This window comes from Martes martes, assembly GCF_963455335.1.
Source record: "Martes martes genome assembly, chromosome: 15".
In the NCBI taxonomy this organism is placed as follows: domain Eukaryota; kingdom Metazoa; phylum Chordata; class Mammalia; order Carnivora; family Mustelidae; genus Martes; species Martes martes.
In genome coordinates this window covers 60,322,107-60,340,640 of record NC_137903.1, presented here as the reverse complement: position 1 = coordinate 60,340,640, position 18,534 = coordinate 60,322,107, and the positions used below count along the sequence as shown (strand labels likewise).

At 40.7% G+C, this 18,534-nt stretch overlaps 1 protein-coding gene across 2 annotated transcripts in view; it reads right to left on the bottom strand.

Annotated features, from left to right (window-relative positions):
* Positions 1-18,534, bottom strand: part of AKT3 (AKT serine/threonine kinase 3) — a 291,626-nt gene that overhangs the window by 141,860 nt on the left and 131,232 nt on the right. For both annotated transcript variants that reach the window (XM_080824940.1, XM_080824939.1), the window contains exon 3: positions 2,633-2,744. In XM_080824940.1, the coding sequence (XP_080681066.1) occupies positions 2,633-2,744 (112 nt within the window). The remainder of the gene's footprint in view (positions 1-2,632; positions 2,745-18,534) is intronic.

Here is an 18,534-nt window from a genome sequence, read left to right as displayed (position 1 = left end):
AGGTAAAATGATAACACGTTTGCACCGAGAAGAAAAACAATGTTAAATTTGGAGTGGGGACCAAAGGAGCGAAATGATTTGTAAATGGGGATGTACACGGTGAGCTGGTATACGAAGAAACAAGCAAGGGAAGGCATGTCTGGTATAAGGGTAAAATGGCCCAGAAGCCCCACAAGCAATGTGAGAGTCTCTGCAGAACTGGAACTTGGGAAACTACAAACAGCTCACTCTAGTGACAGAAGGGGGTATAAGCGTGCACATGAACGTGTGTGGGCGAGTGTAGTGGGGCCATCGTTGTGACAATGAAAGTGATTAGCTCTAAGAAAGAAAAATACTCTCAGTTGTAAAGTGGATGTCCCAGTATAACAAAATAAACTGTACATGAAACATCATATTTCATATTTGACGGTGAGTAATTTGAAGTACGTTCAGTAAAACCAGAGAAAAAACAAATGTGTATGCTATCACAAAAATTATTATGTATTATTTTAAAACAAAAAAATAATAGGCCATCCTACCTGAAAGGAAGAGACAAAATTACTATTATCTGCAGATACTATGCCTGCAAAAGCTAAGATCATTTTGAGGGGGAGAAATGTAGCAACTGAAGTTTTGCTTTACTCTATGTTTGCTTTTACCTGAAATTTTTTCCTTTCTTAATTTTCTTACTTCTAGTTAAGGCCTTTTCCTTCCCTTAGAAGTTAAAAGCTTTATTAGCCTTCTCTAACAAAAACCATGTGGTCTTAGTGCTAGAATGACAGAGAAATCAAAGAGAAAAAAAAAGAAAAAAAACTAAAAATACAAATATTTATGTATATGTGCCATCCGTAATCAGTGAAGACAGAATGGATTATTCAATGAAAAGAAATGAAGAACCGAGCTGGTACAATAGTCTCATCCCTTGGAAAATGCAGATTCTAAACGTCTATCATGCAATAAAACAAATAGAAGGGTTTTTTTTAGATTAAGATTAGAGATACATATTTCATTTACAACAAGAACGGATTTTAGACTGGCAGACAGAACATAGAAAATACACAGCTTTTCTAGTTCTCACTACATTTTTTCTAAGTCTTCATTAACATTAAAGTCATATAAAATCTCCAAGCACCAGATTCTAGATGAATGTAGAAAAACACACCCCATGGTAAATATAAAGATGCTGTTTTTTCATTTTTTACTAAAACTGCTTTCTTCTAGTCATAAATGCAAATAAAAACTGATTGTTCAGAAAAGTAGCGTGATATATAAATGCAGGAACTATTCTGAAGTCTTAAGACATGGCGTAAATCCAGTTTTGCAAACGTAAATGGCAAAATTAATCATGCTTCAATGAGATGTTGTAAATCCACTAAGAATAATATTTCCATTCATTCAGCCAGTCAACAAATACTATGCTGGATCCTGGACTAGGCTGTAAAGATAGAATATTGAGGAAGGAAAATATGATCCCTGCTAGTCAAGAACCTCATGGTCTAGCAAGAAAAGCAAACGAAGATTATAGGGCTGATAGACTGGATATAAAAGGTACAGGGAGGTACGCAGTCTCTAGCAGGGGGACGTCCCTCGTCTACAAGAGTCAGAGAAGGTTTTGTAGGAAATGTGCTGTTTGAAGCTCAGATCTGACAGATGAATGGGAACTGGCCCAGTCATGGTTACGGGTGGAAGCAAACTGACGACTTAGCAGATAGAAATGCCCCGGGAAGACAGGACTGGACAGAGAGAAAAGACATACGGAATTGTATGTACGCTCAAGACCTAAATACGTCTGCACAGAATAAGATCGGGAGTGTACAAAAGAAAATTGGATCTGTCCTTAACTCCGGTTATAAAATTATGTTTACCGATCAAAAGCATTATTAAAATAATATTTTAACTATTTACTAGGCCTTATGGGAGGTTATTTCCGGCTTTTTTTCAAAAATCTTAGACAAGTTTCCTAAGACCTGCTTTACTTATTTGGAACATAAAGCTAGTAATATTGGACTTCATGAAGTTGCCAATTTGGATGAACCATGATAACATTCGTGCAAGAAAATGGTTTTGTGGTTGGGCTTGTTGGACTTAACTCAGTTAGCACCAGATCAAAGGGTATGAAAACAGAACTAGGGGGTTGGCAGGGAAAGGTTGCAGGAATGCACAGATACGGAGCATGACAATATGGGCTCAGGGAAGTGGCCACTCCCCTGTTTAGCAATGAGGCCGGTGGAGGCCAGTGAATCCTGGTCCTGATTTTTCAGGGAGCTTAGTTCCAGTCTCAGGATCCTTCCCTGCCTAACACTCGGGGAGCCCCTGCATAACCACAGCGCTGCTTGAAACCTGCGTCAGGACTAACCTCAAGATTCTAAATATGAGCACAATCAATTCGACCATTTTTTAAGGTAGTTTAGTTATAAAAACGTCCCAGTTCATATTTCAGTTTTTAAACGTCCTGGTTTTTGTTGAGAAGAATATCTTACAGCAGTTCCTGAGGTTATCGCAAGCCCCTGTTATCATACCAGAAACAATCATTAAGGGACTACAGGATTTGACAAATGTGTTCGCACAGATTTACAAATGGGGACGTCAGATACACATATATCTTTACACCAACTGTTGCTTTTTCATGAAATAGGAAAAACAGGTTTCTTACCTTTCCTCTGGAGTATCTACATGAAATGTTCTCTCTATAACAGTGGTCCACTGAAGACATCTGATAATAAATGTGTTTGGCTTTGGTCGTTCTGTTTTCATTAACTGGCATTCTAGAAATAACATAAAATGTCTCTTTGAATATACTTACATTCAAACCACGAAGTAAACAGTCGAGAACGACAGAGTTCTGTTTGAGGCAAAACCACTGCCCCCTCACAGCTTGCCACGGGCCTCCCCTCCAGGCGTTCACAACCTGGCCTCAGTCTTCCTTTCCAACCCAACACCCGTTCCGGCCACATGTTCTATCAACCAACCAAACCGGATGACTGAAGTTTCCCCAGATACATTTTGCTCTGTTCTGTATCTACACCTTTGCTCCAGCTGCTCTTACCACTTGGATTGGCGTCCCCTACCCCCACGATTTCACCCCTACCCCCACGTAATCACCTATACTCAAAAGAATACCTATCCTTTAAGGCCCAGATCTAAACCTACTCTTTCCAGGAAGCCTTTCCTATGGACCTGGTCCTAAACCAAACATTCCCCTCTCCATATTCTCATTACTGTATCCCTCATTTTTCATTATCTTGTATTATTATTTTTTGCTTAAGAAGGTATCCTGATCCCTTGCCAAATTGTATACACCCTAAAACCTCAGTCATCATAGCCTGTGGAGCCAGTGAGTCAAAAGGGATAAATCGTGTCAGGGAATATCTCGGAAGACTTCAAAGAAAAGTAGCATCTCATAGTGGCTAAGAGTGTGGATTCTAACACCAGTATTCCTGGATTCAATTACTTTTCCTACCACGTAACCTTGGACAAGTTAAATTAATCTCTCCGGTCTTCAAGAATTAAAGGGGAAACAAGTACCTACATCATAAAACTGGTGTGGGAATTAGTAATAAATCAGTAAAATACTCAGCATAACGTATGACACATAATAAGCTTTCAGTAGATGTTAGCTATTATCATCAGGTGTATACCTGCGTGGGTTTTTAAGGATATGTGGTATGAGATGACAAGACAGAGTAGGGTAGGGTTGTTTACTGACACTGCTTTTTGGAAGAAACAATTTCCCTCCAGCTGACAAAGTCAACTGTGTTTTTACTCAGAGTCTGCCTATTCTGTCCTACCTCTGTCATTAGCAACCATCAACCCCCATCTCGAAGTCTCTACAAGATCCTGTCATTGGCCACATTGGACCAGGTCATGGACTCCTTACACCAGAAAAGATCATTCACCCAAGGATCTCTGCTTCGTTTTCTTCTCTTTTCTAACAAGGTTTCATGGTTTCAGCCATCATCATCTCTTGGTGGGCCAACAGAAAAACCCAAACCTCTTCTCATTTTGGATCTGCAGTTTGTGATACCCATGATTAACTCTACAGGGGCGGTACCTACCAGGCTGAATTACCGGGTCCTACAGCTCACTGTCTCTTCTCCTGATTCTGTCCCTCCTCCCAGCTTTCCTCACGTTTCTACCAGCCAGACTGGAAACCTGGGCTGTTCCTGTTTGATACTAGTAATCTGCCTTCACCTGGCTTTTACCAAGGACGCAATTCTGCTTCCGACTCTCACTGCCGAATGCCTCAACCTGCCCAGGTGCCATAAAGCTCTTCCTACTCAGAAACGTGGAAGGGCTAGATCCGTTACCTAAAGCTGGGAAGTGTATTCTAGGAGACGTCGGAACTCGGGACTTGTGATGAGCATGGGGGACGGACAGAGTGTTGAATTACGACACTGTGCTCCTGAAACGAATACTACACTCTGTATGAGCTCACTGGAATTTAACTACAAACCTGAACTCATCCCAAAGCGAACGGATCTCTCCACCCTTGGTCTCTTGCCCCTCTGCTACTGCTCCCTCCATCGCACACGGCAGCAACCTCATCCTCTCAGGTGCTCAGGTCAAAAGCCCTGGACTCACCCTTAGGTCTTCTTCTCTCTCCCCCTATCTCATTCTAGAAATCCTGTTGGCTCCTTTCAAAATAGATCCAGTATCATTCCTCACCTCTTCCACTACTCTCGGAACAAATCACCATCATCTCTCACGTGAACACTCTGAAAACTCTAGAACAGCTCTTTCTGCCCCTGACTGGAGTCTGTTCCCAATACATGCAGCAGAAACCTTAACATGATCAGCTGCCCCCCCCCACCCCCCAAAAAAATCCTGCAGTGTTTCCAGTTCACTAAGAATAGAAAACAAAGGCCTTTCCATGACCATCAGGGGTCCTACATAATCTGGGCCTCTCACCCACCCTACTTAAGTTTCTGACCTCCTCACCTAGTTAGCATTCTCTCTCAGGCCCCTGTGCCAGGCCCCCTGGCTTCTGTGTGTTTCCTCGAATGTGGACTGCACCCTCTGTGCCAGCGTTCCGTCCTCTCACACAGCCCGCAGCTAACCCCTCTCCACCTTCAAGTCTCAGATCAGATCTCACCTTCTCACGGACGCCTCCCTTGACCATCCTAAACACTGTGACCTGCACCCCTCAGCCAGGACTCCCCCAGCCCTCTGACCTATTCTACTTTTTATTTCATTCCATGTTATCTTCAAACATATGAAATGACTAACTTAGTGTCTTTTTTGCTTACTGTCTCAACAAGAACATAAGCTCCACTGATCTTAGCACCAAGAACTGTGCCCACCTGTGCCTAAACAGTGTCTGTTTTTTAAAAAGATTTTATTTATTTATTTGACAAAGAGAGACAGAGAGAGCACAAGTAGGCAGAGGGGTAGACAGAGAGATAAGGGGAAGCAGGCTCCCCATTGAGCAGGGCGCCCGACGCAGGGCTCGATCCCAGGACCCTGAGATCATGACCTGAGCTGAAGGCAGCCGTGTAACCCACTGAGCCACCCAGGCGCCCCCTGCCCACTGGAATTTAACGATCAAGAATTCAAGCCAGTGCCAGGGTCAGGGTTGTGCACTTCCACCAGATACATTCAGCGACGCGGGCGCAGGCGGAGCACAGACGACTGGACTGCAGCAAAGCTGTACTTTAACCAAGTGGGTTTGGCAAAGCAAGAAAGAGAAGAGAGGATGCAAGACACGTGGGTTGAGAGAATCAAGGGACGAGCTTAAGCTGGGTAAGGAGGAAAGCGAGGACCGGTGGTCTGTAAGCCAACAAAAAGGTGGCAGATTCAACACATCATAAAATCTATTGCTTCACAGTTAGATATTGTACAGCAACGTTACGTACCTTTTGATATACGAATGTTAAAAAACACCAACTACAGAATGCCAATTTATATTCTTGTTTGAAATACGGAAGTTTTCAAACACCAACACCATAAATAGGTATAGTTTACATGTCTCCCCAGAGCGCAGACCCAGTCTGATTCTCTTCCCAGACCACTCTTCTTCCAATGTATTTCCTTCTCCACAAAACTCCTATTAAGTGTCTGGCCGGGGTTTATTTAATGCAGGTGAATGCGATGTCCTAGTAGAGAAGCCACCGAGAAATTAGGAATTCCATGCCCCACTCTCCCCCACAGTGCCTGTGACGTGAAAGCACGTAAGGGGACACCGTAAATACCTCAGGACTGAAGTGACTGAGTGGCTTTTAACGTAAAGAACAGAGGACAGACACTCCAAAGATGAGTGGGCCCAACAGCAATACTCACGAATGAACTCAACGAAGCAGAAACAGGAAGAACAGAAAAGGACAGAAGGCTCCATCCAGCCCACCTACACCTCAGCTGTGCGCCTGCTGTGCTGGTGACGTCAAGGGGACTAAGACAAGAGACTAAAATCGGAGCTCCAGCCCCGAGTCCAGCCTCTCCCACACCGGCAGCAGGTGGTGATCCTAGGCAGAGCGCACCTCCAAGCCCCCAAGTTTTCAGCTTTAAAAGAGCTATCGGGAATCAAAGTAAGATTCTGAAGGAAGCATATTTTCAAAACTATACCTAAAAGAAGTTTCAGTGATAAAATGTTAAGAATTTCTCCTTGCTATAATCCAACAAGCTATTTAAAAGATTACATATGGGACTCTAAGTGATTATCAATTACTGTAATTTACAAAAATGACAACAGAAGTGATTAATTGCCATTCTCAAGCAGACCACTGAAAAGGAACTGTTTAGAAAATGAATTAAATGTTTGTATTTACAAAAAAGGATGGTTTTGGAAAAACATCAGAATAGTAATACGGTGACCTAAGTAGCTACACACGACTTGGCTATTTTGATGAAATATGCTAAATATCCATGGCCTCAACGACATGTGCCAATTACGGGTCAAGCACTGTGGAAGATTCTGGGCATAGTAAGAAAAATGCGTAAGAAACTCTACATACTTACAGCACACACCAAACTGTGTTATTACTCATTTTAACACCTGTAATTATAAGGTAACATTTCACACGTGATTCAATCAGGTCCTTCTGAAGCCTAGTTGAACAAAGTGTTACTAAGAACAAACCGTAAAATAGAAATAAGCCTATACTTTATGTTTCGATATGCTCTATAAATGAGCCCTATTTCTAAATAATCCTAAATTGAGACAATAAAAGAGAGAAGCAGCTACCAAAAACGGCTCAAGACATTCAAGTGGCACTTGGGTCAGTACCAAGGGAAGAGGACACTCCACCACCCAAGCCCAGGGTTTCCTGCCGTATAGCACATGCGGGTTAGAGCTGAAATCTGAACTCAGAACACTTGACCCTTTACGTCACCATGTTTGAACAAGTGGGCCAGGAAACAGAAAAACGTTGGGTTCTTTTATGCCAGCCGTAATACAAAATCATGGACATATCCTACAGCTCCCCCTAAAATGAAGAAAAATAGGGAAGTTTTCAGAACATGGTTCATGTCTGAACTCTCATTCTTAAAGGGGCTCTTATTCTTTTTTTTAATATTGTAATTTTTAAATTTAAATTCAATGAGCCAACATACAGGACATCATTAGTTTTAGATGTAGAGTTCAGTAATTCACCAGTTACCTAAAACACCCTGTGCTCATCACATCAGGTGCCTTCCTGAATGCCCATCCCCCAGTCACCCCCCTCCCCACCACCCCCCCTCCAGCAACCCTCTGTTTTCTAGAGTTAAGAGTCTCTCATGGTTTTTCTCCCTCTGATTTCTTGCCATTTCATTTTCCCTCCCTTCCGCTATGATACTCTGCGCTGTTTCTTATATTCCACATACGAGTGAAACCATACGATACTTGTCTTTCTCTGACTGACCTGTTTCGCTCAGTATTAATAACCCTCTAATTCCACCCACTCTAATTCTTAAAGAGAATGGTGGTTAATAAACAGATGAGCCAATTCCTCTTCAGAAGAGTATTTTCCTTTTAATTATGTAAAAGTTTCCCAATTCAAGCTGGGCCGCATTAAAATTTTAAAACCCAAAGCAGAACCTTCCAATAATGATTCTAAAACACTATTACCCAAATAATTGGCTATGATTTCTGGAACTATTTAACATATAAGAAAAAAACACATATTCTTCTATAAAATGCCAGGTAGCTAACTTTTATTATATCATAGCCCATAATACTTCCTAGCAAAGTATTTGTTACTGATACTTGAGGTAGTCATACTAAGCTCATCTGAGCAATTTAAACTACAAGCTAAATTTCAAGCGTTCTGCTTATTTTTACACATTCTGAACCACAGATGACCAAGTTTATTTGAAGCTGTAACTACTCTATAAACCTGGAGGTGTTAGAGAAATGGTAATGCGCCAGATCAAAAAATATATGCAGAAAAGAATTTATTTTATATCACCTGTTCAGAATTTATTAAAAATATCAGATTTTATTCCAACCTCTATAACCCCTTAACTGCTCATTTTTTTGTTTTAAAAATAAGTTCTACTAATATTCAATGTGAAAACAAAGGCATAATAATAGACTCTATTTATAATTAAGTCACATAATGAAATAATGCTGTCAGTTATCATCATCATAACGAGAGTGTATTTTTGAAACCCCAGATATAATACTATTGTGGATACTCTTTAAAGAGGACAGAAAGCATTTCTTCCTTTGATTTAAAGTTTTTACTATCTGGGAGCAAAAACGCATAGCACGTAATTAAGACTCAACACATCAGTCCTAAAGAGACTCATTCAGTCCAGAGAGAGAGAGGAGTGTGACAGGTGCGCTGGTGACGAGCAGGTCCCGGGGAGGGTGTCTGTTCTGTGATCACTATGTGCACAGCACTGCAGACACCGATGGGTCCTCAGCATCCCCCATTTCATCCAGAGGACAAGTCTACGAGGCATTCTTGTCTTCTGTTCCATAAATGAATGAACTGAGAGTAACTAAATAACTTGCCCCAAAACACACAGTTTGAGAGCAACTGTATAGGGATCTACCCTCAGGTCTATCTGAATCCATATTCCACGCTCTTCTGGACAGAATAAACTGCTGGGAAAGTGTCTTAAAGGCTCAGCAGTCATCCGTCCGAGGGATGGGGCAGTCCACTCCATCTTCTACACCTCCCCATGCCTTCCCAGCGTGTGGTGCGCCTCCCTTCTAGGACACCTCTTCTCCCACAAAGAAATCCAGGACATTGTTTCACCTGAGAGGGCCCCAATGTGTTTGCTCCTGGCTCTGAACACAGCCTGGGGATGGACCGGTCTGAGGGTTATCCCCCTAGCCGGATCCGGACCCGGGCACTTCCTGTTTCTCCAAGTAGGCACGCAGAGGGAAGGTGACCGAGAACGAGGAGCGGAAGGGAAAGAAGCGGGTAGTTAAGAGGCAGGAGAACCTCTGGGTGCGCTCGCTGCTGGGGCTCACACCCTGCAATACCAATAGAGCTACTAAGATTTTTCAATTATTGATGATGGAAAAGTAATCGCCAACTTGCTCTGATCTAGCTCCATGTTTTAGCGCTTTCTGCCTGAAACATCTCCCTGTTAGCCAGAGTTCAACACCGTCTTCTCCATCTAAGGAGGTAGGAGAAATCCAAGATGTTCTTGCACTGTGTTTCATAACACAACAAATTCTGTAAGCGAGGGGAGTAAGATGGCCCATTAACACTATATTGCTCTTTAGATGTTTTTCCCTTTATGATACACATTTCAAATTCTGACATTTTAATTACCATAAACTTCATTACTCTGGTTCTAACATGGGATACTATTTGTGGACTGAAATCATGACATGTTAAAGTGAACCTCTCCTGACACATTTTTCTTTAATGAACATAGTCACCACCAGTTACCACCATGAACCAGAAGTAGACTTTCAGAGCCAACGTGTTTCCCATCAGCATTTCTCCATCTTGTCTTGTCCCCTGAATCCTGCCTCTAATTAAACAAACAAAGGAAACACCTCCAGGGTCCTCCGGAACAAATGCTTTCTGCCCCCACTCTGCATACTTGAAATTTCAAGTAAAAATATACTATGGTCACTGTGGGGGAATAATTAAGATACGCAGCGACAAGGCATTTACTAACAAGAGTTACAAGAGGCGTGCAAACATCTGGGGGACTCAAAACATATGACTAGGCAAGTTGCTTTTTGGTTTTGTTTTCTGCAGTATGAAAGCCACAGACTCTTTTTTATTTTTTTTTAATTGTGGTAAAAAACAACAACAAACCACAAAACATGAAATTTACCACTTTAACCCTTTTCAAATGTACAGTTCTATGGCATTACACACTTTCACAATGTTCTGCAGTCAAGCTGGTTCTGAACTCACTGCTTTATTTATCCTCACTGTGTAAGTCATCTATGCTTACTGTAGAACAAGTCGTAAGCAGGTATAGCTAAAATGAAAAGAAAATTAACCATCACCCTACCAGACAGGTATAACCACTGTTAATGTTTTAATGTATATTCTTTCAGATCTTTTCTAAGCATTTTTTTAAAAATAACAGTGAGACCAGGGGTGGTGCCTGGGTGGCTCAGGTGGTTTACTGTCTGACTCCTGGTTTCTGTTCAGGTCATGATCTCGGGGATCAAGCCCTGTGTCAAGCTCTGTGCTCAGTGGGGAGTCTGCTTCAAATTCTCTCTCTCTCTCTCTCTCTCTCCCTCTGCCCCTTCCACTGCTACTGTCTCTGTCTCTCTCTTTCCAAAATAAATAAATAAATCTTAAAAAAAAAAACAACACACGAAACCATAACATATGGGACATATTAGGTAAGTGTTCTCTGCTCATTTGAACCAGTACACAGTTTATTATAATAATCCACAAAACAAACAGAAGTGAATTATCAGATGTAAACAGGATGACATCTAACCATTATAACATAGTTTGCTATTGGATACTGAGTTAAAATCTGAAAAATAATCATAAGCCCCAGTTTTGTTTTAACTAAACAAGAAAAACTAATTTATATTTGAAATATGATGAAAGTGGGATTTGATAGCAAAATTTTACAAGAATCTGACAAGAACGTATATTAGATTCCAACTTCTCTAAGGACAAAGTCCATGCTCTTTGATTACCTAGTCCTGTGCCTAACACAGCTGATCTCAAATGAATAAACATAACTATAGAATGTAAGACAAATTTAGTCATATAACTAGTGAAATGACACTTCACTGAAGCAATCAGTAGAGGTTTCCAGAAAAGGGGACTCTCCACAGGTCAAACAGCCCTGTCTCTTCACTAAGTGAATATACCCAAAGTGGGGTGTTGGCAGAGGACACAGAACTCTTCCAGACCAGCTGAGGCTTAAGAGACATGCCCATTGAATACTCCGCGTGGTCCTCAATGTGCTCTGCTTTAAACAAGAGAGCTGTTAAAGATATTTCAGGTGACAAATGGGAAAACCTGAATATAAATTTTTTATTAGATAATATCAAGGATTTCTAAGTTTTTTCTTAATTTTATTTTTAAAAGATTTTATTTATTTATTTGACAGACAAAGATCACAAGTAAGTGCGGGGGCGGGGGGGGGGCAGGCTCCCCGCTGAGCAGAGTGTCTGATGCAGGGCTCGATCCCAGGACCCTGAGATCATGACCTGAGCCAAAGGCAGAGGCTTTAACCACTGAGCCACCCAGGCGCCCCAAAGATTCCCAAGTTTTATTAGGTGGATAGTAGCACTGTAATTGTGTGAGGAAAATTCCTTATTGTTTACAGAGATCTGTACTCAAGGATTCAGGGATAAATGTCTTAATATCCTAGTTGACATTAAATATTTTAACAAAATGACAATGTAAGTGTAGGTAATGGATATAGGAGAGTCCCAGCAGTTCTTCTATTCATCTGTATGTTGACATTTCCCATCATAAAAAGTCAAAAATAGAAACCCCCTGTAGGATAATATTAGATTCTTTCTGCAAATACGTACCAAAATAAACTACCAAAAGCTTAAATGGTTGACAGTGGAAAAGGAAATTATTTTTAAAATATAAAATATACAGGAGAATATCTAAAATAAAGCCACTTCTGGTTCATTAAAACCCATTTAATGCACTTGAAACTTCAGAATATTTTGCTGGGGGTTTAAGTTTATGGGACTCACTGCTAGGATAATCAACTTCTTTAGTATCGACTCTCATTTACAATTTAAACGCCTTGTGCACCATGTGCTTCTCTCCCTCCCCTAACTGCCCTTGCTACTCTAAACCATGAGCTACAGTCCTGGCCTCTGTCACCTCTCCCTAACCAACAGCAAGGCTGTGACCAGGTTCTCTCCTAAAATCCCCTCAGCAGATCATCTTTTCCTTTTTCTTGTTTTCATTTCTCTACTGCACCTGATGTCCTCGACCCCCTTCTTTCAGGTCTCCCCTCGCCCCCGCGGCCCCCAGGACAACAACACACCCAGTGCGCCCCTCTCTCTGACCACTCCCGGGTATTCTTTCTTAGGATCTCTTCTCCCAGCTGAGCTGCTCCCTTAGGCTCGGTGCTTTGTGTTAAACTTTTCTTTTCTGGTAATTTTGTCTTGGGAAATTCAGACATTCATTAAGTAGATATTTACTGTGTGCCCACAGCACATCAGGCAACCAGCTAGGCACTGGCGGTAGAGCAGTGAACTAAGGGAGTCCCTATTTTTTGTAACACTTGGATTTCACTGAGTGGAGGAGTGGTCAAGCAAGAACCAAGCGAACCAATTCATTTATACCAGAGCAGTACTTATAAGGATTACAAGGAGAAATGAGGCAAGGCAACAAGTTAAAATGACAGTGAGATTCTACTTTACTACTTTAGAAGGCTTAGGAAGGGCTTCTCTTGGTAAGAGGAGGCACCAAGGCAGCCAACTGTGGGAAGAGTGATCTGGCCGGAAGAACAGAAGTGCAGAGACCCACAGCTGGAAGGAGCCCACAGAGGTATTCGAGAAACCAGGAGTCCCTGGGTGGCTAGAAGAGAAGGTAAGTTCAGGACACGGTAGGAAATGAGGTTAGGAAGATCTTTAATGACTTGGTAAGGGCTGAGGATATAATCCTGGGGAGGCTCTCCTGGGGCTTTGCCTCAAATGTCGCCTGATGTCTGATGATTCTCAAACCTGAACCTTCCATATGGCAAAGCTGCCATCTCTCTCCTGAGTTCCCATTACTACCTCATTCTCAACACACCTAAATGGGTTTCGTTTTTTGTTTTGGTTTTTTATCCTTCAAAGTGAAAATCACCACACCGATAGTGTTTCTACTCAATTTACTTCTGTATCATTTTCCTAATCACCCAAGAAACACATCATCAGTCATCCTTGACTCTCTTCCAACCCATAGCTAAGCCAGCAACATTCATCTTAACAATTCTTTCCTAAATGTCTCTTTCCACTGGTGACAGCCAACCAGACACTTATTACCAAAATCTGGATCCCTGAAATGGCCTCCCAGAGGGTCTCCCTTTGCCCACCCTCCACTCTGACCAGGGTGTCCCATGTATTACTGGCCTGATTAGCCTTACTCAACTCTTATTCCATCGGTCATTCTTCTTCTCAAAAATCTACTAGTCTCTGCAAGAGAAAAAAACTCAACCCCCCTAGTCTGACTTTTAAAGCTACTCATAAGCAAGCCAGAATCTTTTTAAAACTTTATTCCTTACCCTTAAAAATGAGTATACTACCAAAAAAAAAAAAAAAAACCTAGTAGAATTGAAAAATGAATTCAATAGTCACAGGATATAAAATTAATATGCAGAAATCTGTTGAATTTCTGAACACTAATAATGAAGTAGCAGGGGCACCTGCACCTGGGTGGCTCAGTAGGTTAAGTGTCTGACTCTTGGCTTTGTCTCAGGTCTCATCTCAGGGTCATGAGATCGAGCCCCGCGTGGGGCCGCCTCCATGCTGTGCTAAGTCAGCTTCAGATTCTCTCTCCCTCTGCCCTTCCCACTTATGCTCTCTTCCTCTCTAAAATAAATAAATAAATAAATCTTTTTTTTTTTTAAATGACGTACCAGAGAGAGAAATCAACAAAAAATCCCCTTTATAACTGCACCAAAAATTATGAAATATCGAGGAGTCAACTTAACTAACCAGGGAGCGGAAAGACCTATACTCCAAGAACTACGAAACACTGAAGAAAGAAGTTGGAGACAAAACAAATAAATGAAAAAATATTCCATGCTCATGGATTGGAAAAACAAATATTGTTAAAATGTGCATACTACCCAAAGCAATCTGCAGATTTAACACAACCCCAATCAAAATATCAATAGCAGTTTCCACAGAACTAGAACAAATAATCCTAAAATTTGCATGGACCCACAAAAGACTCCAAGTAGATAAAACAATCTTGAGAAAGAACAAAGCTGTAGTCATCCAAACAGTATAGTACCAGCACAAAAACAGACACATTTATCAATGGAACAGAGACCCCAGAAATAAAGTCACACCTATTTCATCATTTTATCTATAACAAAGGACGCTAGACTAACCAGTGGGGGAAAAGACAGTCTCTTCAACAATGGTGTTGGGAAAACTAAAAAGCTACATGCAAAGGATGAAATTAGACCACTTTCTTACACCACACACACAAATAAAATGGATGAAAGACCTAAATGTGAGACCTGAAAGCAAAAAATCCTAGAAGAGAACACAGGCAGTAATTTCCCTGACATCAGCTGTAGAAACATTTTTCTAGATAGGTCTCCTGAGGCAAAGGAAACAAAAGCAAAATTAACCTACTGGGACTAGACCAAAATTAAAAGCTTCTGCATAGCACAGCAAATCATCCACAAAACAAAAAGGCAACCTACTGAACGGGAGGAGATATTTGCAAATGATGTATCTAGAATATATAAAGACCTTACACAACTCAACATCATAAAAACAAATAATCTGATTTTTTTAAATGGGCAAAAGAGGTAAATAAATATTTTTCCAAAGAAGACATCCAGATGGCCAACAGAGACATGAGAAGATGCTCAACATCACTCATCATCAGGGGAATGCAAACCAAAACTACAATGAGATACCACCTCACACCTGCCAGAATGACTAGAATCAAAAAGACAAGAAATAAATGTTGCCAAGGTTGTGGAGAAAAGTGAACTTTTATACACTATTGCTGGGAAGAGAAATTGGTATAGCTATTACAGACAACTGTTATGATGGTTCCTAAAAAAATTAAAAATTGAACTACCATATGAACCAGCAATCCCATTCCTGGTTATGTATCCAAAAAATTTACATCTGTTCATTACAGCATGATTTACAGCAGCCAACTTATGGAAACAACCCAACTTCCCCATGATGGATGAATGGATAATGAAAATGTGGTATGTTAAAAAAAAACCAAAAAGCCACCCGTGATTTCATGGATGAACATGGATGACATTTGAGGGCATTACACTAAGTGAAATAAGTGAAATAAACCAGAGAGAAAGAGAGACAAATCCTGTATGGAATCACGTGTAGAGTTTAAAACAATAGTTGGCATACTTTCTCCTGATTCATTCTCTCTCTCTCTCTCTCTTTCTATCCTTCTACCAACCTATCTACTTCACTGCCCCTTAAACATTCCTTGATTCTTTTTTTTTTTCAGGGTACAACACAGTGATTCAACAGGTCTGTACGTTACGCTGGGCTCCCCACAAGCGTGGCTACCGTCACGTATGACACTGTTACAATACCATTGACTAGATTCCCGATGCTGCACCTTTCAGTCTGTGACTTACTCATTCTACAGCTAGAAGCCAGTACCTACCTCCCATTCCCCTTCTCCCATTTTGTCCACTTCCCCTACCATCCCCTCTGGCAACCATCAGTTTGTGCTCTGTATTTATGGGTCTGCTTCTGCTTTTGCTTGTTTGATGATTTTTTTTAAAAGATTTTATTTATTTATTTGACAGAGAGATCACAAGTAGGCAGAGAGGCAGACAGAGAGAGAGAGAGAGGTAAGCAGGCTCCCTGCAGAGCAGAGAGCCTGATGCGGGACTCGATCCGAGGACCCTGAGATCATGACCTGAGCCGAAAGCAGCGGCTTAACCCACTGACCCACCCAGGCGCCCCAGTTTGTTTGATTTTTAAAAAATCTCCCTGAGTATTCTTAACTTCAGGATTTAATTCACACTGCTTCCCTCAACTGATACACTCTCCTTCCCTTCTACCTCGATTCTGGTCCCTGAAAATCTCTAAGGATCCAGTCCTCACTCTCTACTCCTGAAGATACAGTACACTTAACATCTTTATTCCACATGCTGGTACCTGATCACACAGTTGTCCACATCTCCTTAACTAGAGGGTAAGCTTGAGGGGGTAGGGACTTCTAACTGTTCTGTTTTATTCACCACGGCCAGAATTCAAACAAAGAAACAAAACTTCAGAAAACATTTCTAATGCAACAGAGTTTATCACAACTAATCCTCTTTTTCTCGTAAAAGAATCTTAATATTTTCAAGTTCACAAGCCTTTAGAAACACAAATTTACTTTATGATCCCTCCCCTGACCCAATCTTACTTATTTCTTCAAAATCTAATGTACAGTTTACTTTACATGTACATATAAACAAGTCCTGATAACTTCATTTGAAAAAAAGTATTTTAAGCCTAATCAAATCCTTGATTGTACAGCTATAGCTCTAACACATAAGAGACGGCTTTCTTCCCAAGTAGGAAGGATTCGATTTAGATTATAGAGTAGTTAGGTTTGCGCAGTGGCAGTATCGTAGCCAATGAGGTTTCTCCGAGGCGCGATTATTGCTAATAGATTATAGATTAGTTAGTTAAAAAGGACTTTTCCCTTGGAGAAAAATGAAAAGGTAGGCCTATCTATTCAGAGTAAAGCACAGAATTGTCCAAAACAACAACAACAAAAACAATGAATTTTGGAAGATTATAAACCAACAATCCTACTGACTTAATTAAAAACACATAAAGAGATAACCAAAGAGTCATTATTACATCTGACCTATCTGGAAAACCCTCTAACTTCTTGTAACTTTAAGGAGAAGACAGAGTATCTCTCTGTTTCCCTTCAGGAATTCTGACTCCAAATTAAGTTATCCTGACTTTAAAAGGTTTCAATAGCTACCATAAAGATCTCGGCCTCTGGGTCTTGCTGTAACACAAAACCACTTCATTTCAAACTCGGGTGTAAATGGTGGGTGCCTCGCAGGGCAAATGAAGAGCATACTTTCGAATAATCAGTTCATTCGTCTCCTGCAAAATTTAAGGAAAAAAAAAATCTCATATTCACTCTCTTCCCACTTCAGGTCAGCCAGGACATGTTCCTTTCCTCTACAAACTTCTCCAAAATTTATTCTTTTTAAAGGATTAAGTACTAAATCATTATTGTGGCCTATTATCAGCTGCTTCACTACAACATTAAAATTTTACATGCATTATTTTCTCACTTAATCCTCCCAATAACGTTTCAGAATATTTTCATCATTTCCATTCCACAAGTGAGAAAATGAAATCCGTCTGGTTTTTAAGTTGCTTGTTCAAAACCATCAAGTCATGACAACTGTAAAACAGGAGTATCTAATCCATATTTTCTAGCTCTAAACCCTTGGCTCGTTGGAGTATGTCACACACTGTTTTAGGACCGTTAGCTACTTACAAGAGAGGAAGTGAAGTTTTATTTTTTAATAACAAGCTTTGTACACTACACTCACTGGTTTTCTGCAATTAAATTGACAGAAACAGGTGACATACAGAGAGTAGCGATATCATTTTTCCTCAAAGAAAACTGACCAAAACTTCCTGGTTAGTATATGCCCTCAGAGTAACTGCCATCGATTGTGAGAAAATTACACTGACAAGCACCAATCCACTTTGATCACACGATCTACGACAGGGGACGCTCTAGGTGGTAGATCAACTCGTCAAGAACTAACACTGTTTCAGAATTTCTTTATAGAAATTACAGTTGAAAAATGTCCCTGTCAGTATTAAATTATTGGTACCACACTGAGAGCACATTTGGAATATTTATTGGCCAAAATGTTAAAAACCGAACAGGAATTAACATGTAACGCGTGCCTGGAGTTTGATATCAGGATTTGTCCGGGCTTGTCAACCTAAGCCAACCCTGCGGATTTCTTAAAATAATCTATCTGTAAGAATCAAGAGCCATTGGTGGGAAAATGAGAAAAACGTAAGTTCCTACGAGCAGAGAAACTGCAAAGAATCTGTGAATTCCATCAATAATATGGTGTAACAAAATGCTCTACGTCCACAGGACAATGGTGAAGCCCAAAGGACACCAGGCATAGCAGGGTGAGGACACCATTTCATAGCACGAAATAATGCTACAAAGAGAGCACTGCGTGTTAAATTTCAATTACTCTATAAGAATATCCTATAGAGACAGAAACTTTAAACTTCATCAGTGAGTTTTGGAAGCAATAACTGTTGCTGGTTGGATGATTCAATTATCATAAACTATTCTGGCATGTTTCAAAAGCATTGCCATTTTAAAACATAAAAAATGTCTAAAAATGCAACCATAGTAATGGATTCTGAGAGCATGGGTTGGGGGGTGAGGGAGAAAGACAATGACAAATTGGTCCAAAAGGACACTGAGACTTCATAGTTGGAAGACTATTGTGCTG